Source organism: Nasonia vitripennis (genome assembly GCF_009193385.2).
Source record: "Nasonia vitripennis strain AsymCx chromosome 4 unlocalized genomic scaffold, Nvit_psr_1.1 chr4_random0008, whole genome shotgun sequence".
NCBI lineage: Eukaryota > Metazoa > Arthropoda > Insecta > Hymenoptera > Pteromalidae > Nasonia > Nasonia vitripennis.
The window spans coordinates 855,904-879,676 of NW_022279644.1; the positions used below are offsets into that span (position 1 = coordinate 855,904).

Here is a 23,773-nt window from a genome sequence, read left to right on the forward strand (position 1 = left end):
TTGAAATAATTCTTTCAGAATGGACAGGAACATTGATGAAATTTTTGAAAGACCAGCTTTGGAGATTATTATTATTTGGGACATGGTACTCAATTTAAGTTCATCGCCTATAGAAGTCGTAGCTATTGAACATATACCTGCAATCATGGCATCCGCAGCGGAGCAGCAACAGCAGCAGCAGCAGACTACCCTCGAATTCTACCAGGCGATGGCTGACTTTGAGAATAGGTTTCCACAGATGGACGACGATGTCATCGAGGTAAGTGTCTTCTGCTCTGCACTATACTGAACATAGATATTGCTTTGACTAAATTTAACTTTCAATTTCAATTTCTCATCAGGCTGTCTTGAGATCGAACCAAGGAGCCGTTGACACCACCGGCCATCAGTTGCTGTACCCAAATCTGATAAGACTCCCAAGAAGCTGAGAGTCGAAACAAGTAGAAGCATTCAAAAGTGGCAACCACCTCTACTTGGATCTCTGCCTGTTTCTCTTTCACGAATTTCTCATCCGGGAGGTGACACCACAGATGGCTTGGATCACAATGCAGCTCATGACAGCGGCCTTCTGGAGGACCAAAGCTTTTTAACAACTTCAGCGACTGGTATGATTTATCTTTCATCTTACCTACCACATACACGTGGTGATAAAAGCAATATAAGTGACTTGCTGCTGTCAGCCATAGCAGGGCAGCACAAATTTTGTGTACGACATGACAAAGTAGTATTTGACAACGACAAGCCTCTACCGTTCACAGGCTTACAGGATACGGGCTGTGCAATAATATGTTGTGATGAAGCGTGTGCTTTTAAAAAAAGGAGTGATAAGAAAGTAACAGGATTATAGGATTCGCGAAGTCAGAAGAAAGAGAAGGTTTAGTTAGAAAAAAGGTAAAAGGAAGTAGGGTAAAAACATTCTAAAAATTTAGTCTAGGCATAGTGTAAAGTTTAAGCGAAAAAAGTTAGTTCAAGCAAGTATGTGTAATATAAGGATATTTTGAAAATTTGGTCTAGGCGTTGTGCAGAATATAATGTCATTGATATTTCATTATAGTCAAAAATTGCATAAAAATTTGTTTACGGTTAAAATTATAATTAAAATATTGTTCTTATTTTAATTTTTATTGTTATTATTATTATTAATTTTTTAGTGCAATAATGATTGTTATAGTTCGTTTAAGAAAGTATGACATGTAATATAAGGTTTTTAACAAATTTAGGCTAGGCGTAGTGTAGAATATAGTATATTCAATATATATAGTGAGTTTGAGTGAAAAAAGTTGATTCAAGCAAGTATGACATGTAATATAAGGTTTTTTTAAAAAATTTAGGCTAGGCGTCATGTAGTATATAGTATATTCAATATATATATAGTGAGTTTAAGTGCGAAAAGTTCGTTTAAGAAAGTATGAAGTGTAATGGTCACTTCGTATACAAATTAGTAAAAGTATGCATATATATATATATATATATATATATATATATATATATATATACATGGTAAAAGTATGCATATATATATATATATATATGTACACACATGGTAATGAGTATGATAATATAGAGTTACAGTGCAAGTGTTTAATATAGTTAGAGTGAAAACAATTCATATTTTGTTAAGATTTAAGGTTATGCAGAGGGATAAAATATCAAATATACGCATATATAGATACATTTTTCAAGAATTTGGTATGGGTATGGTAAAAAAATGTCAGTTTCTACCTTTACTGGTCTACAAAAGTGTCTAAAAAGATGCATATACATGGTGATTATGTTGAATATAGTATATTTAATATCCATAGTGATTTTGACCGAAAAAATTTGTTTTGAGCAAGTATGTTGTGTAATATAAGGTCACTTCTTATAAACATCAGGTCCTGCGGACGGACGGAAAGTCAATTTTTGGAGAATGAGGCTTCGCTAGTAGAAAGACTTTTTTCAATTGGGTATTTAGAATTTTCTCAATACTGTGAATTTGTTCAGAATTTCATTTTCTACAAAAAAGCCAGAATACTTTTATGAAAAACACTATTTGTAAAAAATGGCTCAGAAAGAATTGAAAAAAAAAACACATTTTCGGTCAAATCCAGTAGGCATTCACCCTTGGTATAAGACGTTTCTTTGAAACTCTTTATACGGGGCGAGTGCCTAAAAACGGAATTTGAAACTAGTCAGGCATAGCAACAAAACATTTATTTTCGTTTTTTAATAAAATAAATCGAAGTAGGTGAAACACAACCTTGAATATGTGCTGAAATGGTCGAGCGTGCGGAAACGCTGGAGTAGTGGGGGCAGCGGCAGCTGAGGGAAAGCGCGCATATATGGGATGCCAAGTTTCAGTTCTTAATATTGAAAAATGGCGGAGTTGCGAATTTTTAAAAAAAATGTCAAATTTTCCAGTTTTTCCGGATTTTCTCCGGTTCTAATCATCGGATCGGATTCGGAAAGTGTGCATCTACTAACTGCCCTTTACAAAATCGCACAGTTGTTTTTCAGGTAGTGTTTACGTCATGAAGTAATGCTCTATTGCTTGGTCTATTAATATACCTGTGTGCCGTGAAGCCATTTACATCTTTTCTCAATAACTTAACATCTAGGAGTTACTCTGACACTTGGATATCATCTTTGAGGCAGATATAATTTTTGACCTTTAAATTCTTGGGCCCTAACGTTTTTGGGCCTTGAAAACTGTGGGTCTTGAAATTTTTAAACTTAATATTTTTGGGCTTTAAAATTTTTGGGTTATTTTAATTTTTCTGTGCGCCGTGAAGCCATTTGCATCTTTTCTCAACAACTGACACATATTATCTATTTATTATTATTTATAATTCAAAGCGTACCATTTACATGTTGCCCATATATATCTAAAATAGGAGATAATTTATTTGTTTTTTATTAATTTATGTACATCTACTATTATATTAAAGTATACTTAATAAATATATTCATTTTGATGCGATGTGATGTATTAAACATAATACCGAAGAGATTAGATTTTATATACGACGAACAAAACATCAGTGAAAAAGGACTAAATTTGACGTAAAGACACAACTACATCACTATAGACGATAAATGCACTGGAAAAAAAACACAGCCATTTTAACTGAATTCGCACCAGTAATCCGTCATTGTACAAAAACTCGCCAAAATTACCGCAGAGTTCAGCAGTTTTAAAGAATCTGTTCGGTCGTTTTTGCTGGTGTCCCGCGTTAGCGACCAATTTTACGAGTCCTGACTCGCCAAAACTACCAGTAGCACACTGTTATTCTTACTGAACAGTCGTTACGGTGGCAGAACGGTTAAAACTACCGGACTTTACAGCAGAAACGACTGTGTTTTTTTTTCAGTGTGGGAAAATGCGAAAAGTTCGTCATGGTGACGGTCATAGTTTTTCAGATGTTTAGATTGAGATCTGACGATGAAAATAAAGGCGCTATATAATATAGGTGTTGATATCATGTTAATTGAACTTCTTTGATTAGTTGTTAGAATCATACAACAGATATATGCACTATAATACAATGCACTATAAGTATACAACAAATGTACCAAACAAATTGTTTAACTACAGCAGACAATGTCCAGGTGTCAAAATCACCTCTCGGATGGCAAGACATGGTTTATGATACAACGCACTAAGTATACAACAAATGTACCGAAAAAAATGGGGTGAGGTTAACCCATTATAGTTATGGTAAAAGATATATGGTGCTCCCTTTAAAATTACACCAAGTTTAACTACCAAGAAACTTCGTTTGTAATCATAAGTATATTATCAGCGTTAAAATTCTAAGTAGACAAAAATTCCAAGAAGTTCAGAAAAATTCCCTGATAATCTAGAAAGTGCAATATTTCATCTTTACATTAAAATATTTCAATATTGGTACAATAAATAAAAAAAATTGAAACGGTAGGAATATTCTTAGATGTGACAGTTCAAAAAAATTTTAGAATTGGGAGTATTCGAATAAATTGGAAATGACGTTTTGGACAGAAATTTAAGCAAATTAATATCGTGTAGATAATCCAAAGTAATAAAACAGTTATTTATTTCGCAACAAGCTGCCTAAATTAAAAGTTATGCTTTGTATGATTTGAATCAACGATGCTGTGCGTCCACACTGCTCGGCAGTCAAACGTATTCTACCCCTCAAAGCAACATTACGCCTTAAGCAGCCAACATTCCTACTACTCTTATAGCGCTATCTCTTAGATTTAAATGAAATTAAATATATAAATGTGTTCTATTTCTGATTTATAACAATTATAAGTTACAATATCCTATGCTGCAAAAAATCGCCGTGGTGTACAATCTCGTCGATAGAGCGATTAATATGTCTAACAAAAAATTTCGTAACAAAAACATTATTAAAGTGAAAGAGTTGTTGCTCGATCACAACTTCTTTGCAACTTTTATTAATAAATATGTACGGAAACGTTTGTCGATAATAACATCTAACAAATAACCCAGACAACAAACGAGCAATACTACGACTAAACAAAGTGTATTGTACCTATCTTATATCAGCTGCTTTTACGAACAAACCAATCATGCGCTTGAAGCGAATAACATTGTATTGGGCCCGAAAATAAATAGCGAAATGTGTAACATCGTCATTAAAGGTAAAGACGAAAATCTCGAAAACAATTTTGTATACAAACTTAAATGTAATGACTGTTTCGCAATGTATGTAAGTCAAACAAAAAGAAATGTGTGTATACGTTTAAATGAACACAAAAAATTAAACAAAAATGTAATCTCTGACCATACAAACAACAATAATCACACTTTTAACTTTAGTAAATTTGATAACAAAGACAAAGAACCAAATCTCAATAAATGATTAATTTCTGAAAGGCTCTACATACATTTACAAGAAAATGGAATAAATTTAAAAGAAGATACCCAACAGCTCAACAACGATTATACACACCTGATACACAAACTGATACGGTTCTCTTCAAAAACATGTATTGACGATACACTCCGTAATTGTAAGTTATGACTACATTGTTATAATTTTTATTTGTAAATAACATCTACTTATTTGTAATAAATTAATACGGCAGTTTCCTGATGAGGGCGACATTGCCTCGCCGTAACGTCGCGAAGGGCAAAGAGAGAATGATCTAATTTTTTGTTTCATACCTTCATTCTACATCCTGCCTCGGGTAGGCCAATAGACGCTTTGCAACGTTTTTGGATAACCACCGAGGGATAGAGATTTATAGCACTTCAAGGATGCATTTTCTACTAAAGCCACTTAGAGGCTCTCTCTCTCTCTCTCTCTCTCTCTCTCTCTCTCTTCAATGATTTATAGCTCTTCGGGGATATATTTTCACTAAAACCACTTAAAGACTTTTTTTAATGCTCAGAATTTTTTAATATAAATACTTTTAAAGTCATTTCATGTTTATCAGTGCCAACAAAGTTATGCAGCTAGCTTTAAATAGTAGAAGAGTAGTGCACAACAAGTAACGTTTGTCGTCCTTAATAGGTTACACATTTTATCGTTCTGGAAAATGAATTGCTGATCACACAATATACTGATAAACCTTGAGTGTTGCTCTCTCGGGACAACGGTTAGGTCGGCGTGTAATAACGGTTCTCAGTAGAGCACAATAATGCATAGGAAAATTCCGAATTTTAAACTAATTGTACTTTGATCTGTGTGAAAATTATAGCAAAAATGGCGCTCTTATGTCTTAAGGCTAGATTAAGAGTACAAGATTTTACGCATTTACTATACAGAACTACGTATGCGACAAAATATACGCAAAACACAACAATCAAGCAAATTTTTTTTAATATGTTTTAATATTATTGTTCTTTATCGCTATGTATGGCTGGTGCGTTAAATGTCTAAGACTACGTTTAAATTTGCTATGCCGCTCTTCACAGTCACCGCTCTAATCGCACCTTTTCCAGAATGATTATTATTTACGCGGCACAACTTCTACTGCATAGCTGGAAGGTTATTGTCTTTAAGATGTATAACGATGTTTTGACGGTGAGTTAACCACTACTCCACTTGTTTCGAATACTGAGTTTGTTAAGATATCCTTTGTACAATATTTTCCAATAATCATTACTCACGATCTGGATATGCTTATAAGTTAATAGTAGCTTTGTTAGTATGCTAAAAAAATCTGGACCTGGCAAGCTCGTTAAACAATCATCGATTAAGAAATGTGCAGGTATTAGAAGAAGAATATCTACAGTCTAATCTTTAAAATAGCTTCCATTTGTATAACATAAGTATTGAATCGCTCAAAAGTTATTAATAGGACAGTTATCACACTTTTGAGATGTTTTTTAAACAATTTAATGGTATCTTTATATTCAGAAATCTATTTATGATGATCGGCTGAGTCGAGTGTGATGTCTAGATATTTAAACTCATCCTTCGCGCCTACGAACTTTTATTGGACTTATTTTATTGGATTATTTTATTTATTTTTACCATTTATTGGAAAACACGTTTTTTGATAAACTGCTTGTTGCTTCTTTTAATTAACAAAAAGGTAACCGCAGTAATCAATTTCAACGTTGCAAAACGGTCGAGCTGGGTTAATGCGCACGCTTGAAAGATTACCTCTTTTTGAATTCAACATTGACAGGGTAAACGGAAAAGTACTGAATACATATTCTCCTGATCTTACGTATTTAATTACGACCGTTGACTATCCAATATTTTTGTTTAATCGAGTACAGAGTGATTCGTATACAGTATAGATTCGTAGCGTGATAATCCTTGAATGTCAATTCCGTAACCTGTCTCGTAACCTTCAATAAAACAGAATTTTTATAATTTAAGGATTAAAATAATTAATTTAATATTAAAGTGGGACTAAATTACAAAATATTTTAGTTTAAAAACGCCACCAATTGATAGGATTTGAAACTATATGTTACAAATTATAAAATTCTCTTAGAATTGCTCCAAAGTTCGAAATTATAAAAGTGATAACTGATTATTTTATCTGAAATTTAAAAAGAAAGCATAAAAGTTGTCTGTACTCGGCTGTGCTGCTGCTGTGGACCGAGCTGGAGGAAACCCCTTTTAGAGCTGTGTGCTGAGGTGGTGTGGGCCTATGCGTAAGAGTTACACTTATTCGCTGCTGGCACACACATGTCGGTAACCGTATACGTGTGTGCCCTCTGTGCGTCATCCATTTGTAGCCGTGTCTTCTCCTCGCTCACTATTCGACGAGATGTACAGGATTGTTTGTTAATGTATACGTTAGTGATGAAGAACGAGCGTCCACACAGATATTTTTCTATAAAATTTGGGGAGTAATCTTAGCCAGCAAAATTTTTTTAGTTATTGTAGAGTTATTTTTATGAAAAGATAGTGCAAGAAAAGGATGCGTTTGTCGACTAGATTATAAATAATATTTTTGTAAATTAGAGTGGAAGGTCCCTGTGAGTGTTTATTGTGACTGTTAACAATCAGGATAAAATTTTAAGAGGATACATTGCACACTTATAGTTTTAGTATGAATGCAGGGATTTTAATTTGAATGAGTAGAAAATGTTTGTCGATGAAAATACTAAATTTTTTTTTATGAATGTTGATCAGTATCTAAGGCTAAGAGCTAAAAATACTTATACTGTTCTTCTGGGACTGAAAAACCACCTGCGAATATTATTACAGCGTTTTTAGGCACTGGCCCGAATCTCAATAAATTATTAGGGTGAAGAGTTTCGAAGAAACCTCTTATACCTAGGGCGAACGCCTATTGGATTTGACCAAAAAGTTGTTTATTTCCAATTATTTCTGTGCCATTTTTTACAAAAAGGTTTTTTCATAAAAGTATTGTGGCTATTTTGTAGAAAATTAAATTTGAACAAATTCACAGTATGTAAAAATTCTAAATCCCCAATTTAAAAAAGTTTTCCTAGTAGCGAAGCCTTATTTTTATTCCGTCCGTGCGCAGGACCTAATGTTTATAAGAAGTGACCTTATATTACACATCATACTTGCTCAAACCAAATTTATTTCAGTCAAACTAACTACATATATTAAATAAACTATATTCTACATGATCACTATGCATCTTTAGACATACTTTTGTAGACCAATAAAGGTAGAAACTGACATTTCTTCATTACGCCTAGACTAAATTTTTGAAAAACTAAACTTTTTACACTTGCTTGCGGTCAATACTTGTACTATGACTATATATGTTCAATATATACAATTTTCTAAGCCATCACTGAGCATATATATATATATATATATATATATATATATATATATATATATTTGATATTTTATTCCCTCTGCATAACCTTAAATCTTAGAGAAATATAAACTGTTTTCACTCTTACTATATTAAAACTTTTTATAAAGTATAAGTTATCTTTTTTTATTTGCAACTGATACTCATTCCCTGGGGCCCCTGTAGTGGATCAACTCGTTAGTCCGGAGAGCTGACCGGTTGAGCTGCAAAGCGAGTCTGATGATGATACGGCCGCTCTCTCTCTCTCTCTCTCTCTCTCTCTCTCTGTCTCTCTCTCTCTTGGTTAATTTTGTGCATGGCAAACCACGTGCAAAAAAGCGCGAGCAAGTATAGCATAGAGTAAGGCCTAGGGCAAAGCCCGATTATCGCGCATAGTGCCCTGGCCAATCTCGATGATCGTCTCGACGCACAACACACGCACATGCAATTGCGCATGACGCACATTGTTATTTTAAATAAATAATCGTTCTAAAAGCAGATCAAACTTGAAAGTTCTTTTAGTACAAATACTATAAGAGACGTTCCAACTTACGTGTTAGCCAAGCAGAGATGGACTCCGCTACTCTCCGCGGTCCGTCGAAACGGAAACGCTGAGCAGCCGAGGTAAGACCTTTGTCGTCACCAAGACGACATTTTGTTGACTGGGAAGGATTCACGTGATAGCCTGACGCTTGGCTTAAAAAAAAATCAATTAAATACATTGTTTTTTTTATCTCTTTCGTTTACAATTTAAAAGAGTGTTGGTCTACAATAATATATGGCCATTTTGCACAAAGATAGATTTATTACCAATCGGCAATTATGTCCCGGATTTTCGTAATTTAAACATAAAAAGTATTAGTTTTATTATCATTTAAATAAAAAGCTGAACAGCTGTTCGTTGGCTCTGTCAAAGCGAGCTTGACTGCTGCGCATACATTGTGTGCATCGATCTGGCGACCAGCTGGTGATATGACCACGCAGCCATCTGCCGTGTGTGTTTTGACTTTGATTTCTAAATTATCGAGTAATTTCTTTTTAGATTCCGCGTTATGGTTTGATTTTATCTGAGCGACTATATGCCTTGCCTCATTACATAGCGTTCCTTTACTTATTTTTGAGGTAAGATCGATATCATGATGTTCATTGCATATTTCTAATACACTACTTAATTTAATCGCACCATCTAATCTTGCAAAATCACTTGTGTGGTACACACTTTCACAAATTAGACACACAACTGTTTTCACTTCTATTTTAGGATGACATTTGTAATAAATTGTCTCCGCCATGTTTGATACATGATATCGGAAGATACATAACTCCAGCAAGTAATTTGAGTTTTTGCTTGGAGGTTATCTTCCGTTTTTGTGAGTTGTCCTGCTGCTGCTCCTGCTGATTCTACTGCTGTGCTGATATAGTTTTCTTGTTAGATGCTGCCTAGCTGGTTTGCAGTGAAACCAGAAACTATGTGACTGTGCGATCTGTTTTTAGAGTTGAATCAGTGATGTAATTGTGATGTCTCCTACTGGAGGCTATGTGGCATTGGTGTCAGAGGACAGTGATTATTTATTTATTGCTGCCAATTCGACCATGCATGCACTATTCTAGAGCTAATTTGCTCTGTCTGGGCAGTGTAACTTGATGTTGCTGGATATTTCAAACACCTCAAGGCGTCTCTGGAGCAGATTCAAACTATCTGGGCAGTTTGGGCTGGCGTTGCTGATTTCTTCAACGACATCAATATTCGCTATATATACACGAAATCGAGCCTAAATTAATTCTGTCACCATAGTAGGTTAAAAGGAACTTACAAAAAAATGTCAGGCCAAATCAGTAATAATTCTGCTCAGATGATCGTTTTTCATATAAAACGTAAATTCCCAAAGTTTTATGGCAAATAATTGGTTTTTATGCTGTAAAAAAATTGATTTCAAGCTTAAAAAGTTGTATTTTTTAAAGATCTGCAACTTTTCTATTTACCTTTTTTTTGTAGATTGCTAATAATTCGAGTTAGAGCTAAAAACTCGTTTTTAACGATTTTTGGAGGTGACCGCATTCTGCGTACATGCAGGATCAAGCCCAAAATAATTCTGTTACCTTACTAGTATGAAGGGAGTTCGCCCACAAATTTTTAGTCCGATTGATTTAAGTCTCTTAGAGATAATCATGTAACACCAAATATTTTATTAAAACTAGCAGTCCAGCGCGCTACGCGCGCTCAGTTTTTTGTTGCCCAATTCGTTACTTGACCTCTAAAACTTTACTAAAAATTTTACAATCCTTTCTTTAAAAAGTGTCACAGGAAAAGTAAAGCCGCTGAAAATGCTAAATTCAAATTGCTGATTCAGAATGATTTGAAAATAATGATTTTATTGTTATAATTGAAATTACATTTTAAATTTTGACGCCATTTAACACAGATGTCGCTTCATAACCAATAAACCATGGCAACCAATCAGAATCACGTATTAAATCCTTCACAACAAATGCTTCAAAACGTAGGCCATCACTTTTTTTAGAGGGGAAAACACTTGAAAATTGCACAAATTGTGCCCGCATTGCAAAACGACGTAGAGAATTGGGATAAGAAAAAATAGTTTTTTACTTCGTACAAGAGGAGACATCTCCTAAAATTTTAGCCCTATCGGGAAAAAATTTTATGAGATATCGCATCTCACACATTTTTTGCGCACGAATTTATAAGGCACTTTCGTGTCGCGGTCGTGCCTAAAAATGAAGACTGTAATTAGGTTAAGAAGATTTTAATTTAAAATTAAAGCTATTATTTTTATTCTAGTCAAGCTTTAGTTAGGTGATAAAGGATGATATTCCCTACGAATGAAATTGGTTTGGCCTGCTGTTATGAGCTAATTTATTTGCCGACTTTTAGAACATTTCAACAAAAATAATCTTGATCAAACGGATCTATAAAGAAACAGAAGATAAAAGAAGGGCGTTAATACTATTGGAAGAAAACAGAAAAATGGTCCGGGGACATGGTTTTATACTAGCATCTAGTTCGCCAAAATGACTAAAATTATTAAAAGAACGATGTCTCAATATTTTTAGTAATGCCATTGAAATCTTTAAGAGATACGTAGATAATTGTTTCGTAGTTGTCAAAACAGAAAACCTAGACCTCATTGTTTAAATTTTCAACTACAGCCGTCTATATTTCCAATTTACAATAAAACAAGTACAGGAAAAAGAGAGCTCCTTATTGTTACATTATTCTACTTTACACAACTTACACTTTAAGAAAATGAGAGAATATACTAACAAATGTTAAAATGTATATGAACAATAATAAACCAAAAAACTGCTGCTAATTCTTTGGCATGTAGCTTCCTCTAACAAAATTTATAGTTTCAATAGATGAAATATTGTTCAAATATACAGTATTTAATGATTTTTAAAATACCTGCAATTCCCCGTACACGATCCGTTGCGTATTTCAAAATTAATTGAAAGCTTAAGTCGTTCAACTATAGTTTAGAAACGCCGAACCTTTCCGCTGCCCCTCTCTTCCTTGTAAACACTACAGCCGAATAGCCAGCAGCAGCACAACAGCCACATACCAGCAGCAGCGGCAGAGGGGGAGTAGAACCATAGTTGCGCAACGAGAGCGAGCACGCAGCGGCGTAGCTCGCACGGATAGTGTGTGTGTGTGCGTGCGGATTAGGAGCAAGCGATGACGCAGCAGCGGTGAAGCGTGCACATTAGGGTAGACCTTAATTTTTTTTTTCACTGGGGCCGGGCAAATATAGCTTCTATATACCTCAAAAACCATGCGAATCGAATCGAATGGTGCAATTGGCTTTTGCCGATTCAATCGAGAAAAGAAGTTAAAATCATCAAAAAACTCGAAATTCACGGTAAAAAGGCCAAAAAGCTGATTTGTAATATTTTCTACTAATTTATACTTTGAACTACTGAATCACATAAACTTATTAGTTTTATTCGCTGAATCGAATGGTGCTATTAGTTTTCGCCGTAATAGTGAAATAAAAAAGTTATAAGCCAAAATCGTTGAAAAACTCGAAAAATCGCAAAAAAAACGTGTAAAAATGATAAGTTGGAAAGTTTTTTTCAAAAACATACATTTTTATGTATTTTGAGCTCATTAAACGAATGGTGCCATTGGCTTTTGCCGATTCAATTGAGAAAACAAGATATAAGCCAAAATCGTCAAAAAGGTCGAAAATCACGGTAAAGTGACCAAAAAATGGGTTTGTTACAATGTTACTAATACGAGGTCAATTTTTTTATACATAAAAAGTATAGTTATACATATCTGAAAAATTCTTTTGTATCGGATACGGGCTATATTCAAAAACCGGAAGGGTAAACCGGAATGGCTGTGAGTGGCTGTTGTCGTTCCAGAATTCTTATTCCGGATTTTCGTTCCATCGATGGGACTGCGGCCTAAAGACTTTTCGGATCAGCGAAGGGATCATCTGACACGAAGTGACGTGAATACAAAATGGTAGTGTTGAATGTATACATATTATATTATACAACGATAAACAATAAACACTGTACGTTCTCTCTATCATCGGACTCAGAGCAATAAGCACTGCACTGCGAGCATATAGCTCATGTAAACATAAGAATATTTATATTAAACTTATTTTCCTATTTAACCACGGCTCAATTTATTTCAACAGGTACTTTTTAATTTCGAGATATATTGCTCCGCATGAACAATTTTATTTAGTTTTTCAACAATGGCTTATAATTTACGCGAAAGAGTCAATCACATTGGATATTGTACTAATCAAATAGTTGCAACTAATAATCTACCAACGATAAAACAAGTACTAGCTGCTTTATTCTATAACCTACGAAGAGTTTCAAAGTCTGTACGTGAAAGTGCGAAGTTAACCATTGAAGAGTGTATCATTATTTGGAAGAAAGCTCGAATTCCTACGCAAGAAGATAAAAAATGTGTCATTAAACTGGAGGCTGAATATGAAAGATGGAGAAAAATACAAAGAAATGCTTCACTTAGATCAGACACTCAAATAAAAAATGAACAAACATATAAAGAAAGCATAAACAAATTATTTGACATTGCTTGCGCAGATGCTTTGAAGAAGATGGAAGACGAATCTGATAAACAGTTTTTACTTGATCAGAGAGGTAATTATATTTTGTTTTTGAATACTTAATTATGACACGGCTGAACATGGAAAATAGAAATGGTGGTTATAGTCGATGCTGCAGAAAGAACTGATGATCTACATATAGTTAAGCTTTGTTCAAAAGTGAGTTCTACGGAGAGCTGAAATTTTGCATTTTAAGTGATATCTTTTATTCTTTCTAAGATATAGACTTAAAACTTTACAGGTAATTTATAATAAGTTATTCAATAACAATCAGTTCTTTTAAGAACTATTTGCATTAATTAAACGTATAAATAAAAATTCACTTGACGAAAAAACCTACCTTAGCGGCAATTTCGACCAATATCAAAATGTCAAGTTTTTTAATAAATAAATTTCAAAAATTGTTAAATTTAATCCAACTGTGTTTTTCTCATTATATTAAAGTAAAATAAGCCTGTATGCAAAGTCTCAAATCTCTACCTATCATAGATCCAGAGATATGAGAAAAAATGTAATATTCAATTTCAGCGCAACCCCAACTTTTTGTCAACATTCATACTTTTAGGACTTGCTGATATATTTCAAGGACTTGAAGTACTATAACTTCTTTTTTATTGTTAATTAAGTTAAATTACACTTACCTGTAAAGTTTTAAGTTTATATCTTCGAAAAAATAAAAGATATCACTCAGCTTTATAGCGATCACGCCATGCAGTTGCAATAAATAATTTTTTTTATTAAAGGTTTTCGGAATTGATTTAAAAAAACAATTTTGTAAATTTTTTAAAGTGGCCTGCTCTCTCAAAAAATACAGTTTGAAATTATTGTATGTACAAAATAATTGATTAATGATGAAATACTTTTTTTTAAACTTGTTTATTTCATTTTTTATTAATGACCTTGATTGTAGAAGGTTAGATTAGAATTACAAAATTTTGTTTTTCAGCTCTGCAAAGAAATAAAACTTTTAGTTCCAGTACCTCAACAACTTATACAGACACAAGTAAGCCATCACCAATGGAAGTGGACTATGAAAGCCTCAATATTGTAAAGAATGAAATTTCGGTTACCATCAAACAGGACAAGGTAGTCGATGCTTCATTAAAAATGCAAAAGGATGATTCTCGTAGTATGGCGACAAAAGTTTGCATTTTTGAATAATCAGTTGACATCAGTTTTTACTAATAGAGAAAAAATGTATTTATAGCATAATTTTATTTTATTAACCTTTAATTTAATCTCTTTAATTTTATTTACAGAAGATTTACATGAATTGCTTGAAACAGAGTCTGAATCTCCATTATTTGAAAGTACACCTCATCTGAAAAGGCGAGCTACTGAACCAATTATGACTGCGAAATTGGCTACAGTATTAGATAAATGTAAAATTAGTAAAAGAGACGTAATACATTTGTTGATGGCCGCTGCGGAAGCATTCAGCATTGATACGCGCAATTTAGTATTAAACACATCATCTATTCACAGGGCTCGTCAAAATTTTCGCAAAGAACGATATGAGGCAATTAAAAAACTTGCTCCACCACTTTTTTCTGGTTTACCGAGCACCATCCACTGGGGTGGAAAGTTGCTTCCAGGATATTTACGAAGAGAAACTACTGATAGACTAGCGATTATTATTACAAGTAATGGAATGGAGCAACTCTTGGGTGTTCCAAATATCTCTTCTAGTAGTGGAATAAATCAAGCTCAAGCAGTATTCGATACTTTAAATGACTGGTCTTTATTAGAAAATATTGAAGCTCTTTGTTGTGATTCAACAGCTAGCAATACTGGTCGAATAAATGGAGCTTGTGTGTTATTAGAAAGATTAATCGATAAAGATCTTCTCTATTTTATCTGCCGGCATCATATTTACGAGCTTGTTCTAAGAAGTACTTTTGAAATAAAATTTGGTAAAACAACTGGTCCGGAGGTACAATTGTTTAAAAATTTTGGAGATTTTTGGAAATCTGTAGATCAAACAAAATTTGAACCGGGTATTAGTGATACTTTTGTAATTGAATCTCTGCAAGATGTAAAAGAAGAAATTTTAGACTTTTGTTCGAAGTATTTAAAAAAGGATTTAAACAGAAGTGATTTCAAAGAATTTTTGGAACTAGTCATCATTTTTCTAGGCGGAAAATTACCTAGTGGTATAACTTTTTATCCACCTGGAGCTATTCACCATGCTAGGTGGATGGCAAAAGCTATATATTGTTTGAAAATATTCATCTTTCGGAAACAATATTTGCTAGATAAAAAAGATGTTGAAGTAAAATGTAGAGACGTTTGCATTTTTATAGTAAGAGTCTACGTTTATGCCTAGTTTTGTACTCCATTTGCTGCTCAAGCACCAAATCAAGATTTAAAGTTTTTAAAGTGTTTGTACGAATATAGAAGAATTGATGAAAGTATATCTGACTGTGCTGTTAGAAAATTTATGAATCACTTGTGGTATTTGACTCCGCAACTAACAGCCCTAGCATTTTTTGACTTTACTATTTCAAATGAAGAAAAGTTAAAAATGTGCGAAGCTCTACAGTCAAATTCTAGTGCGTTTGTTTATGGGAAACGAATTTTAGTCAATGAAAAAAATTTGGATAAAATAGTGAATTCAAATATTGGTGATTTTATTTGCAAAGACACTTATGAAACTTTTAGACGTTTAAAAATTGACACAACTTTTTTAGAAAAAAATCCATCAAAATGGGCCAAAGATAGAAACTACACTCATGGTTTGGTAGTTGTTAAAAACCTCAGAGTCGTGAATGATATAGCCGAACGAGAAGTAAAATTGATAACTGAATTCAACAATCTTTTGACTAAAGATGAAAAGCAATTGCAATACCTATTACCTGTAATTAAAGATTATCGAAGCTTGTTTTCAGATAGCAAGAAGGAAACGTTGATGCGGCCATATGAATGAATATTTTGTTTGAATTACGATTAGAATATTTTTGTACTGTTTTTTAATTTTTACCTTCAGAATCTCGCTTCGACAGATCGTTTTTCTTTATCTCAGCTTATAAATTTTATTTTATTTTTTTAAACTAATAAGTTTATGTGATTCAGTAGTTCAAAGTATAAATTAGTAGAAAATATTACAAATCAGCTTTTTGGCCTTTTTACCGTGATTTTCGAGTTTTTTGATGATTTTAACTTCTTTTCTCGATTGAATCGGCAAAAGCCAATTGCACCATTCGATTTAGCGGCTCAAAATACATGGGAAAATATACTTCCAAAGTTAAAATTCCAAAATTTTCACAGGTTTTCAGAACGATAAACCTTTTGACCCTTTTTTAACATGTAAATCCCATAAGAAACTTCGGGTACTTTGAGGCACGTGAAAAATCGATGCTATGGGTTCAAAACCTATATGCGCATGGTTTTTGAGGTATATAGAAGCTATATTTGCCCTGCCCGAGTGGAAAAAAAAATAATTAAGGTCCACCCTAGTGCACATCCTCGCATGCTAATATGTAAATAGGTGTGAGGTGTGATTGTGCGATTTATTTTGACCGCCTTGGCAGCAGAATCAAGAAATTGATGGACTATGCCAAGGATAGAAACAATGTGCACAAACAAATTGAAGATTTTGCCAGAATCATAAGAGCAAGCTATAAGAATCTCTGCATGGCAGATGATAGCTTACAGTGATGCCAACGCCCGGGAATTCAGGGAAGGGAAACCCAGACAACCCCAAGTCTTAGATCTCGGAAGGCGGGTACAACAAAGGAAGATCCAACTACACAGAATAGAAATAGAGGAAATAAAGGAGAGGATGATCGACCTAAGAAGGCAGCGTGACAGGAAGTCGTCACAAGAAAGGCAAAGAAAAAGGAGAAAAAGGCAAGCAAAGAGAATAAAAGTGTCCCTTGCTTTACAAACCAGAATAGGACCATCAAGGATAGACCACAGCCGGCAGGGCCCCCCGGACCAGATGCTTTAATTATCAAGGCTGCAGAAGGAAGGACTATACAGACATTTTATCAAAAATGAAAGCGGCTCCGTCACTTAACAAGATGGGCGATAGCGTAAATAAAATACGCAAAAGAGTGGCAGAAAATCTTCTTATAGAGCTTAAACGCACAAGAGAAGTCGATACCTTAGACTTCCAATAAGCAGTTAAAGCTGTACTAGTGGAAGGCGCCACAATTAAAGCACTACAGCAAGAAGAAACCATTGAAGTAAGAGATCTGGACATGCTTACCTCAAAAGAGGAGGTACTAGAAGCACTACAGAAGGAAATTGGCGGAAAGAACATTATAGAAGACTACGATAAGATCTCTGCGAAAGACGTACGGTGTCACGCAGATTACAGTGATACGGGTACCAGATCAGATAGCGGCTAAGATCACTAAGCTACAGAATATCAGAATAGGATGAGTCAACTATAGGATTCAGGTGATAGAGGTAAGCTTTGCTTTAAATGTGGAAAAGATGAGCACAAAGCGAAGGAGTGTAAGAACCAACCTAACTGTGTACTCTGCAAAGAAGGCACAGGTGGGAAGAGTGATCACGCAGTTGATAGCTATGCATGCCCAGTTTACCAAGCTGCAGTTGAAGCCACTGACAGATGAAGAAAATGAAAAAGTGCAGTTAAATATAAATCACTGCGCGACTGCACAGGACCTACTAAGCTAGTATGTCTCTGAGACAAAGATCGACATAGCCATCGTCTGTGAACAATACAGAGACCCGGACAAACCATTGTGGGATATAGACAGTACTGGTAAAGCGGCGATATGGGCATGCGGAGACGCCGCTTTTCACGCAAAAATGACAGGACGTAATAAAGAATTTGTACGCGCTAAGATCGAAGGCGTACCCATTTACAGCTGCTATGTTTCTCCTAACGCGTCGATAGAACAATTCAGACAACTGTTGGGCCGGCTAGTAAAGGATGTCCTAGGAAGAAAACTGGTACTGATAGCAAGCGATTTCAACGCCTGGGCAGTAGAGTAGGACACCAAAGGACGAACGAAAGAGGACAAGCGCTATTGGAAGCATTTGCCCTCCTTGACTTAGTCTTAGATAACCAGGGATGCTCTTACACATTACAAAGAGGAGATGCAGGGTCCATCATAGATCTTACGTTTGTTAGCAGCTGCCTAATTGGCTTAGTTAGATCGTGGATGGTAAGCGATCATTACACAAATAGTGACCACCAAGCAATAATAATGGAGATAGAAATATTAAAACAGAGATCCAACAGGAGGGCAACGACAAAAAGAGTCGGTTAGAAAACGAAGGATTATAATAAGGAGACATTTATGCTTGCTTTAGCAGAAATACAGCTGTTTGGATCTGCGAATGATAAGGTCGAGCAGGTAATAGGAAATATTACCCGAGCCTGCTACGCAACGATTCCAAGGAGGGCTTCCAAGAATAGACGACCGCCAGTATACTGGTAATATAAAGAAATTGACGCTACCCGCAGCGAGTGTCATCGAACTAGAAGACGGGAACAGCGGGCTCGGAAGAAATACTACAAGACTGGTCGACGTAGAGAAATAGTAGACGTCCTAAACAAAGAAATGAAGGATGCTAAACGGATACTCAAGAAAAATATCCGAGAAAATAAACGACGGTGCCTTAAAGAGTTACAGGACGAGGTTGAGCTGGATCCTGAGTGGCGAATAGGGAAATGCTCATCGGCGCGTCAAGGTGTCTTCAACCGGCCAAAGGGTCGAGCAGTAATAAAATATGCTCCGCAGACCAAACAGGCTAGGAAAAAAAAACCCAAAGATAAATCAAACATGGATAGTGAGTTAATAACATGACTACCCTAAGCGGGTCAAGCCACAGTGCTCAGTCCCGCCGTCGGTGCATTAAAGAGTTACAGGACGAGGTTGCGCTGGATCCCTGGGGGTGACCGTACCAAGTAGTAATGATGAAGATAAAGGTAGGTTATATTCCCCCTCCTAAGAGCCTGGAATTGCTGGACCGTATTGTGACCACGCTATTTTTCCTTCAACTGGAAGTGACAAATATCTCTGAGGCGAAGGCAAATGACGAAATCATTCCAACAAACCACAGAATAATTACTGGTTGTATGCAAAAAAATTGGGAACAAGGCTCCAGACCTATATAGCATATCCAATATTGCATTGAAACAAGCTATACAGGCACGACCCGATGTCTTTGTGGACCTGTACAATTCACGTTTTGAAGAAGGGACGTTTCCTAAGAACTAGAAGAAGCAACGCCTGGTACTACTACTAAAAGTAGATATGCCACCTAGAGAAGCTGCCTCGTATAGACCACTCTGCATGCTCGACACCCTGGGCAAGATTTAAGAGCGCATAATCGGCGTTAGAATTGACGAAGTCAATGATAAACCAGGTGGACTAGCGGAATATCAATACGGCTTTAGAAAAAAACGCTCCACTCTTGATACCGTAAACTTAGTAGTCGACACCGAGGAAAAAGATGGAAAGGAGAAACCAAGAAGTACTGTGCTATTGTTACACTAGATGTTAAATATACGTTTAACTTAGCCAGCTGGGGCAAGATACACGAGGCACTACAGGGACAAGGCAAAACAGCTGAGTAAAACTGTTGCTAGACGAAGGCCACTAGGTAGTAGATACGAAATGCTCCTCGGACTTATGCAGAGGAACGTAGGAGTTAGGGTTAAGTACCTTTAAGTGCTCCTCAGACCGACCCTAAGGAACGTAAGTAACTGAGTTGAGCCCAGACTCCCTCACCCAATGCAGAGGAACGTAAGTGTTTGGGTTGAATCTATCCAGAGAATGACTGGTCGATGCTGCTCGAAGTAGACGACCGGACGATGCTGCAGGAAGCAGACGGCTGCACGATGCAGAATAACGAAGATGGCAGGACGATGCAGAATGAAAAAGATGAGTTCGATCCTAAACCCCTAATCACCTTGGTGGATGGGGGATGTATGGAAATGTCAAACTATAAAGGAGAAACCAAAAAGGTTAGTTAAAGGGCCTCACGGAAGTATTGTTTATCGATAGTACTGGTAGGGATCCGGTGTTGTTGGGCCACTTGTGCAGAGCTTGCTCTGCCTACGCCACATAAAACAAACACACACACGCACGCATACACGCACACACGCATGCGCGCACACAAACACACAGCCATCTGCACGGACATTTTCTTTAAATGCGTTCCTACGAAGTTTTAGCGAAACTAAAAATTTTACTATTACAAGGCTTCTTTTAGAAGGAAGTAATAAATAATAAAGTTATAAACATTATTATACTTTATATAATAATTTTGAATTAAACTTAAAATTTTTGTATTCTGTTTATACATTGAATAAGTGTTAGAGAGCAAGATTTAGCTAGTAAGGTATTCATTTTTTTAGGTTGGCAAAGTGGAAATAATCAATATAGTGGAAATACAGCCAGAATCCAATATACCACTCAGTCACAGTCAGCATCTCAACCGCAACATCAACAACCATTGCAATCTACTCCAAGTGTTGTTACTTCGGTATCTTCAACAATCAGTGGCAACAATAGTCAACAATGGAATAATCAGCAGAGTAACAGATCCAATACGCAAAGCAATATGAACTCTTTACTGCACGCTCAATCTTCTTGGGAACATCGGTACAATCAAAATGCATCTTTATACACAACGCCAGGATCTCACCAGGTACCATTTAATTAACTTATTTTTATCTAATGTCTACCTATATTATATAAACATTTTATAGCATATGTTTGATAGTTAATTTTTAAAGTATTTCGTTATTTGAAATTATTTGAAATTTAGAAAAAAGAATTGATAAACACAAAAAAACTTCGAATGATAAGTTACTCCCAATTCCAACACATTTTAAGATTAATCCGACCCATTGCTTTGATTTTACTAATGTTAAAATGTTAAGACTAATTTCACTTTTGTCATAAATATAAAAAACAAAACTATCAATAAACAGGAAGACTTGCAATTTGTGAGTTGATAGTACAGAGTAGAATTAAAACATTTTTTACTAATAATTAATTTTCACTTAATTTGTTCAATTTCATCCTAATTTTATATTTTTATAGAATTAAACAAAATGTTTTTCATTCAATATAAAAGTTGAATTTTATGTTTACTTTATAATTACACGAGGATCGTATTTATATATTAAATTAAGTATTAATTATTATTATTATTATAACAAACTTCTCAGTACTCGTTGCTACATAATTTGAATTTTCTAACGTAATCGATAATAACAGTGCTCTTTGTTAACTATATCTGTTACTACTCATTATTTATTTTTTAATATCTAAACCTTTTTTAAATATTGGTTGATATGGTTTATCTATTTTTATAGCTAGACATATTTTTGTTGTTTAATAAAGATCTGGCAAGGTCGGAAATCAGACCGATAAAACGCTGTCAGCATAGCATGGATTTCGGGTTTATTATTTATAAATTTGGGTTGATTCTCACACTTTTTACATTTTCTTTACAGCTTTGAAATTATTTTAGCAGACATATATTTATCAATATGTTCAAATGTAATTATTTTGTTCTATAGGCTAATACTTTACCATAAATATTTTTCGCGTTATATCTGTGATGGGTGGGTATGACAGCTGTTAGACGGGCGCTGTTCCTGTCCACTACCAGTCACAATATCAAATCATATAATTTTCATGATAATATTTAAAATTCAATATTTTAAATGCCATAGGGTCCTCATAATCTCATAAAATCTTGAATTTCCTTAAAACATTCTGAACTTTAGTTAGCAAGTTATAAGCTTTAACAAAAATAGTAATTTTCAGTTGTGCAGGGTATACAGGGTGAGAGACAATAAAATTGAATCCTAATATCTTTTGAACTGATCAGTTTTATGAACCGCCAAAAAAATCTAGCCGAGGTAAACAAAAGATCTATATTTTCCCATAATTTCAACTTAATTAAATTCTTTTTACTTCCGTTATCGTGCGACACAGAAAACTATTTTTTTCGATTTTTAGCTCAAAAACAAGTCACCAAAATCGCTTAAAATTTTTATAGCAAATAGATATTATCGTTTTTCATTGTCATATATTTTTTTTAAAACGTTTGACAATTTAGATGGGCTTGTGTATTGAATTTCAAGTATAAACCATGCACCACAATTGAGATTTGCTTTTTTTATTCAAAGGATTTTGAAAAAAACTTAATTTTTTCAAAAGGGATGCATCGTATAGACTTAAAACTTGTCATTTAAGCCATTTGCATGTAATTAAACATATTTATAAAGTTTGAACACTTAAGTTGAACCAGAAGATCCAGTTCGTACCAAGTCGACGCTTTTGACGGAGGTTTTCTCAGACCAACTGGATCTTCTAAACACATAACAAAAGCATTTTTCTGAAATTTCAATTGTAAAACATGCACCATTATTGACATTTTTTATATTCAGTGATAAAAAAATTTGAAGACCGTACTTATTTTTTTATTGAAACGCAGAACTCCAAAACGGTAATCCTTGAAACTAGCTACTCCACGCTCCGAAATCCATAATATCAGTGTTTTTTTTTAATATACTGGTACGTCCTCAAAACGAAGGGAGGAGAGCGTGAACAAGCAAAAGACTACAAAATATAAAACCTCAAAACTAGCTACCCCAGGCTATAAGATTTCTAACAAAAAAGTATTTTTTAAAAAGCAAGTACGTCGGCAATCCAAAGGAAGAAGTGAGAATCAGAGCTCCAAAACGAAAAACCTTAAATCTCCCACGCTCCGAGACTATAAATACGAGAATATTTTTAGTAACGAGTTTACCTTGGCAAATCGAAAGAAGGCGAGCGACAGCGAGCCCCTAAAACGGAAACCCTCAAATCTAGCTACCCCACGCTCCGAGACTATAAAGACGAGAAAATTTTTAATAACGAGTTTTACCTTGGCGAATTAAAGGAAGGCAAGCGAGAGCGAGAATTCAAGCTCCAAGACGGAAAAACTTTAAACTAACTAATCCACACTGTTAGGCTCTTTAAAAGAAACTATTTTCAAAAGCAAGAACGTCGGCAAATCGAAGGAAGGTGAGCGAAAGCGAGCCTCCAAAACGGAAACCCTTAAATCCAGCTACCCCACGCTCTGAGATTCCTTATAGGAGTATTAAAAAAAAAAGTACGTCGGCAAACCGGAGGAAGGCGAGCGGGAGCGAGAATTTAAGCTCCAAAACGAAAAACCTTTAAACTAACTACCCCACACTGCAAGGCCCCTTAAAAGAAATTATTTTTAGAGCAAGTACGTCGGCAAAATTTTCAAAATTCAAAACTTCGTATCGTCATTTCAAAACAGTGTATAAAACTTGCCATCGGGGTGCTACCGCGCCCCTTGATAAGTAGTAAATGTTGCAAATTTTTTTTTCGAGAAAAGCAAAGGAAATCGTAGCGTAGTAGAATAGGTGGGACAATAGCAACGTAAAAAGTAAGAAACGTAATAATGAAATAGACTATTCACTG

General features: G+C 34.9%; 2 protein-coding genes across 13 annotated transcripts in view; both read left to right on the forward strand.

Moving 5' to 3' along the window:
• The window catches only part of LOC100115246 (trithorax group protein osa), a 411,563-nt gene that overhangs the window by 360,792 nt on the left and 26,998 nt on the right, over nt 1–23,773 (forward strand). For all 12 annotated transcript variants that reach the window (XM_031930083.2, XM_031930084.2, XM_031930092.2 and 9 more), the window contains one exon: nt 20,680–20,972. In XM_031930083.2, the coding sequence (XP_031785943.1) occupies nt 20,680–20,972 (293 nt within the window). The remainder of the gene's footprint in view (nt 1–20,679; nt 20,973–23,773) is intronic.
• LOC116417357 (CUE domain-containing protein 1-like) lies at nt 26–1,077 on the forward strand. Its single transcript, XM_031930099.1, has 2 exons — nt 26–259; nt 342–1,077. Exons 1-2 carry the CDS (start codon nt 83–85, stop codon nt 426–428), a joined length of 264 nt encoding a protein of 87 aa, XP_031785959.1. The 5' UTR covers nt 26–82; the 3' UTR covers nt 429–1,077.

What these genes read in the sequence shown, in the direction of transcription:
- LOC116417357 (XM_031930099.1), top strand. Translation starts at nt 83, where the DNA reads ATGGTACTCAATTTAAGTTCATCGCCTATAGAAGTCGTAGCTATTGAA. An exon ending in TGGACGACGATGTCATCGAG is followed by an intron (nt 260 to 341) that starts GTAAGTGTCTTC and finishes ATTTCTCATCAG; the next exon opens with GCTGTCTTGAGATCGAACCA.